The sequence below is a fragment of the Photinus pyralis genome, unplaced genomic scaffold, assembly GCF_008802855.1.
Source record: "Photinus pyralis isolate 1611_PpyrPB1 unplaced genomic scaffold, Ppyr1.3 Ppyr1.4_unclustered_Scaffold4117, whole genome shotgun sequence".
Taxonomy (NCBI): Eukaryota; Metazoa; Arthropoda; class Insecta; order Coleoptera; family Lampyridae; genus Photinus; species Photinus pyralis.
Window position 1 is genome coordinate 4,658 of NW_022171529.1, and position 6,415 is coordinate 11,072.

Consider the following 6,415-nt stretch of genomic DNA (forward strand, 5'->3'; position numbering starts at 1 on the left):
ATGGACGGACGAATCGGGACAAACGGAACTATGTAATAACGCGTTTTATTTTTTGAAAAATGCGTCCACGCACATGTTCGGACGATGATGGTACATTTTTCATAGGTACGCAAATTAGTATATTGTGTCTGTGTATAGTATATTTTGCTGCGTTTTCAATAAAATTTCCCAAGAATTGACCCCGACGGAAGAAATTCATAAGTTAGTTATTGTGCATCAGCATCAAGGCAATGCAGTTTCCGCGACAAAATTAATGAATACCTAAATGACTTGACCAAAACAAAGGTGCGGCAGAAAAGCCTAGTTTCTATACATTGGCATCAGGTATAGTATAATAATGTTTAGACTACAGCGTTTGACCATCGAAGGTAAGCAATTACGCGATTTGATTATTTTGACAAAACATATAATTTCACAGCATTGAGAAGGCCAAATAATCTGGGCGATTAAAACTATCTAGGCGCGATTGCAACAAATATCAGTTGAAAATTTGGTAGCCAGCTCAATCAATAGCTTTGTTGTGAAAATTTTTAAGTAGGCACGTGCAAGGTACGTCGTATTTGTTCGCAAAAATACTTTTTATCTGTACAGATAAATTGATTATGTGATACGTACAGGGATATAAAGGATACGTACCGAGCGCATAATTATAGATTTCATGTGGAAGACAACGATGAAACTTCAAGCTGTAATCTTATTTCTTGCATCAACCGTATACGCAGCAAGGGTAAGTGATGCTTTTTTATAACGAAAAATTACCATTAAAAATGTTCTGACCGCGGCCTGATGTCGTATTCATTCAAACTGTTTTTGAAATCTGGCAAGATGATGATACTATAACATTACTCCTTATACATATACAATTGGTTCCGCTTCAGGACATTTTCAATCGCACCTGTGGACGCATAAGTCCTGTGGTATGCCTCAATTACCAAAACCGTCGACTTAGGCGCGTACCCTAGGGCGCACCTACCTATATATGTATACGAATACCTACTAAAAGTATTCAGAATGTATCGTAGAATTTCATATATCACAATACATATACAGTCTTCTACTTGAGACGCCGTGTATAAAACTTTTAATGCAAAAAAACGCGCAAATGACATTACTTGCCACTTGCCGTTTGTCTTTTCCGGAACATAAAAACCAAAATTGTAATTGAATTTGTTTCTTTTTTGTGAAAGCGCAGTAAAAAATGATGTCGTTTGAATTGTTTTATATTCAGAGTTTTATTTTATTTGCACTGATGTTTTCAGTGATCATTATGAAACATTTTAGGGAAGCGATATAAAAGATTCCGCTGATGAGATATGCATGAGCAAACTTAACATCAGTGAGAAAACATTCTATTCATGGTTCACTGAAGAATACTTCGTTAAAAATCTCAACGATCCAGTAATTAGGACCTACATGGTTTGCTGGATGTTCGAGAAAGGGATGACAGATAAAGATGGCAAAGTTAACGACTTAAAGCTCGTTGATTGGGTTCGAGATGAAGTATTCGCATTCTATAAAGTACCGCAACCCAGCCGCGAAGACAAGGAGAAGACGGCAAAAAAAATTGTACCAGAGTGTATCGAGAAAGTTGGCGTAAGGGAAAAAACAAATGGAAAAGAAGTTGATCTTGGAGATTGCTTGGTTCGAAAAACTAAAGCAAGTTTATAGACCGTGCCTAGCCGACAAGGACCACCGTTTAAAAGACCGAATTAGTTCATATTACACTTGTTTGTAGGTATATATACTATGCGATCAAAAATGAGTTGCTGTCGAGTCGCCTTTGAAATTTTTGTTTACATGGAAAATCGTATTTAACTTGAACTTCCAAAGGCGACTCGACAGCAACTCATTTATGATCGCCCGTTACGCAATGATATTACATATTAACTTTGTTAATACCAAAGACTTGTAGGAGGATAGACTTTGTTAATATCTAACCATATTTTATGCCCTTAAATTAATACTATATGTAGTACAATGTACCATATAATATGTATGAATTACCTACGTTTAATAAATACACTTGATGCATATAGCGCCACACGGCTTCCTATAATTACCAGGCTAAATTGTATGAAATTTGACAACACTGTTTCGTTGGCCTATGATTTTATGTCAGTGTCAGTGCAAATTTATGTAAAATGAGCTAGTCTAATATAGTCTTAAATCATTTTTTTCTATACCCATGCTGTGCATGTATGCTTGTTTAGTTTATAGTGCCGAGAGAGTATGCCCACAAGTGGTCGCAAGTTTATTCTTGATATCTGTGTCCAAGATCGGTGCTCTTCTGAAGGCCTCTCTTGCATGACGACAATCTAACAAGTTCCATCTAGCCTTGCAACTTGGCTTTGGTATCTTATACCGGGTGATTCATTAGAAGTGAGGACAATTTGAATTTCCCGCAAATCAAAAAAATTATGAAGTTGGTACTAACTGATGATCTTTTATTTAATTGCAGTGGTGTATCATGAATCGTGATGCTTTCAGTAAATAGTTTAGTTATTTATAATCTACAAATACTGCTTCTGTTTTACCACAAATTATAAACTAACACTAGACACAGTCGCGTTTCTTACATATTTTAGTGCATCAACTCTAAAAATTGTTCAAAATGGAAAAAGTAATAAACCGCAAATGGCACACAACAATTAACGGCGACACTGGTTTCTTAATGACAGTCATGACAGAAAAAAATTACTAACGAAATTCAAACCGTCAATCTAATAATGCAAAAAATACTAAAACCTTACGCGCGAAATTCAAGCGATCATCACTTCTAATGAATCACCCGGTATTAGCTATACTCTGTAAGTGGTGTTGAAGATTCGTGGATGTGAACTGTGAAGTATTTGTCTACTGATAGAGTAAATTAAACTTGGAAATTATAATTTATGTTATTTATGTCACACTATTGTTTTATTATTTTATTAAAGATTACTGCAGGGTCAATCCATTTCAAATCACCCAGGCGCAGAGTTGCTGAACATTTTTTATTTTCCTGGTTATCAAGTCATGGGTTCCCTATAGGTAGGCAATCACAAACCACTATTTGAAGAAATTATATAAGCCATTTTTTCTGGCAGCCATTTTTAAAATGGCAGTTTGGCAAATTTGATGGAAAAACGGGATTTGCGGAAAGTTTAATTGCCAATTTATTTTTTAAGATACATATCAAAATAATTCAAAAACGTGTAGGTTCAGCATGAAATGATCTCAAACTTATATTATTTTAATTTCCTTATCATGCAAGAAAGTCAGTCAGAACTGTTAAAAAAATTAGTGAATCGTTATACTTTAAGACCGTACAATCTTAGGAAGAAGAAGAGACTCACAAGAGACAAACATTACCACGTCTCCGTTTACCCAGAATACCGTACACTATTCTCAATAACTCATTAATCTTTACATCGCCGTACCGACATCCTTCATCCAACTATCATCTGACACCAGAATTTAATTTAATAAGCAAAGTGCTTAGGTACAAGTTCAGTTTTGCACTATGAACAGTTTAACTTATTTCTTCAGGGAATTGGTGGTAGATCAGAACGGGATCTATATTTGCAACGACTGGACCAATATCCCCTGTGATCTTCACCATACAGCTTATAGTGCAGCGGAGAGCCGGCGCTAACTTGCTTATTTGAGGTAGTTTTTTTTCGGAGTAGAAAGAATTGGGACCCACACCATTTTGTTCAGAAATGTTTGAACCTTCAGAATCTCGCTTTACGACATTTTCCCGTGGTCCTGACAAAAGTTATAGGTCGCTAAAGTTGAACTTTACTCATTTTCGCGCGCGCGACTAGACCACCGAAAGTATTTATTTTCTCAGCAACTAAGCGATATACATCAATAATTCCTTTTGTAAAATGAAAGTACATTTATAGCAGAATCTAAAGCATTCAATGTACCTACCTACCTTGTTATGCACAGTTTTTAGAAAAATGACCGTCAACTTCCAAAATTCCTGTAGCAGATGAAAAGTCCGCACTTTGAACTCTCATAACGCATCGCTCCTTGTTGCGCGAACGCTGCTGCCTATTCTTCCCTCTACGTCACACTCGCGACTCTCGACTCGGCGAGGTCGGTAGGTTTTTACTTAAATGACCGTAACTTTTTTATTATGAAAAATTCACGGTAATGTTATAGAAAATAAAATAATCACAATGGTTTGGAGCATCGAATGAGCTATAAATATTGGAAATCGATATCGTGAAATAAAAAGTTATGAGAGTTCAAAGTGCGCACTTTTCATCTGCTACACGAATTTTGGAAATTGACGGTCATTTTTCTAAAAACTGTGCATAACAAGGTAGGTAAATTGAATGCTTTAGATTCTGCTATAAATGTACTTTCATTTTACAAAAGGAATTATTGATGGATATCGCTTAGTTGCTGAGAAAATAAATACTTTCGGTGGTCTAGTCGCGCGCGCGAAAATGAGTAAATTTCAACTTTAGCGGCCTATAACTTTTGCCAGGACCACGGGAAAATGTCGTAAAGCGAGATTCTGAAGGTTCAAACATTTCTGAACAAAATGGTGTGGGTCCCAATTCTTTCTACTCCGAAAAAATTTTTTGAACGATTTCGCGGCTCTCTCCGTTGCACTATACGCGAGGGCCTAGCGGGCGAGTTCTTATAGCCAACACGCGTTTGTACAATTGCGCTGTATCTCTTATTATGGTTACTCTTTGCCCAGACGTAAAAATATCAGGACATGATGTACACAGATCATGTCTTTGAAATGCACAGATTGCTAATTTAAATTTGAGGAAAAGTTTTGGACAATTGACGAGACAAGAGAATGAAACGCCATCTCTGGCTGCACAAATGCACTATTGACAAAAGGCGGGAAATTAAAAAAATTGAAATGAATAAAGGGGAAGTGAGGTGCGTTAGAGGGACAAAATAAAAAACAACAAAAAAAATGCAAGCAAAAACTAAAAACCGCCTGGTTTGTGGACAATCTTCTTACAGCCGGTTGCAGGAAAGCGAGTTCAAAATCCTAGAACCCAGATTATTTGTCAAATCTGAGTTTTAACAAGAATTTTGACATTTGATTGGCTGCCTATTGCAATATAAAGCCAATCAAATGTGTTAATACCAGATTAAACAATAATCCTGGATTACTTTTTTTTGTGCAACTGACCGTTAGTCTTTTTCTTCTTTCATTAATGCAAAAAGGTAATTATAAATGGAGTGTAGGTTATTTGTATCAGTCCGGTAATTGACTGTGTTGGTCGATTGTTTTATGTGGTACATTTCGAGAAACTGCAGTTTGCCTCTGTGTCGTTCTTGGTCTAATATCGTTGGATTATTGAAATCAAAATTGTGGCCTTCAGTTGAATGGTGTTTACAAAGAGCTGTAGAATCTTTTTTCAGTCTCGTATCCTCTTGATGTTGTTTGATCCTATTCTATAGGTACTGGGATGTCTGCCCTATGTAGTGATTGTTGCAGCCTGTACAGTCGATTCGCTAGATTAAATATGATTTCAAACGATCCGGTACTTTGTCCTTCTGCTTAGTAAAACCCTGGCTTGTCGAATTGGTGTAAACAGGGACGATGCGAAGGTTTGTCTCTTCTTAGTTCACGTGATAATTTGTCGGTGAGGGCCGTCGATGTGAAATAACTTCATGTATTTTATCGGTTGGATGAAACATTGGTATGATGAAAGTTGGTGTGATTTGAATTGAACACTAGCGAGGTGACCAAACTTTTTTGGATAACCATTATTGACGAAGGCATCCCGGAGAGAAGCCAAATTTTTTCCCGAGGAATTCCGGTTCTGATATTGCTTGTATTCTTCTTTTTAGGCCCAGAATAACATTTTTCTTTTGGTGGATTGGGTGAATTGGAGTAGAAATTGATGTACCTCCTGATGCTGTTGGTTTTTTATATAGCAATCTAACTTAATGTTGTTGTCTGTATCCTTATTACGAGGGTGTCGAGAAAGGGCATACTCCTTCTCCTTTTTCACTTCGATGGTGAACTGTAGGTTATCGTTGAAACTACTCCAAACTTGTTCAGTCTGTAGGGTCACCTACGACAAGGCGGGTACGAAGTTCGCCGGGACAGCTAGTATACAATAAACTGCAGCCATTATTGTTTACAGCGCAGTTTTTAACCATTCCTGAAAGTAGTCAGAATGTTATTTTGTGCATTTTTTTTTTTAAATTAATTGTGATGTACCCAGGCCAGTCTGAATAACCGAATAATAGGACCATTTACTACGTTGTGTTTTTAAGAGTCGCTACAAGATATGTGTTGCCTGTCGGAGTGAGGATCAAGTAAGGAATACAAATAAAACAAGTACATGCTTTAAAAACGGAGATTTAATCCAAATAATTCTCATTGCAAGATTAAATTTAGAAAATGGTAGTTCACCGAGTACAAATATAAAAATAGGCTGGGAAAAAA

The 6,415-nt window shown here is 36.6% G+C and overlaps 1 protein-coding gene across 2 annotated transcripts; it reads left to right on the forward strand.

Moving 5' to 3' along the window:
• The first annotated feature begins 231 nt into the window (after positions 1-231).
• On the forward strand, positions 232-1,946 carry LOC116182182. Of its 2 annotated transcripts, none has more exons than XM_031502700.1 (3): positions 232-368; positions 419-727; positions 1,282-1,946. In XM_031502700.1, exons 2-3 carry the CDS (start codon positions 659-661, stop codon positions 1,666-1,668), a joined length of 456 nt encoding a protein of 151 aa, XP_031358560.1. In that variant the 5' UTR covers positions 232-368; positions 419-658; the 3' UTR covers positions 1,669-1,946. The 2 variants fall into 2 exon arrangements, with proteins under 2 accessions (XP_031358560.1, XP_031358561.1); XM_031502701.1 differs by having other exon boundaries at positions 295-324.
• Positions 1,947-6,415: the final 4,469 nt, after the last annotated feature.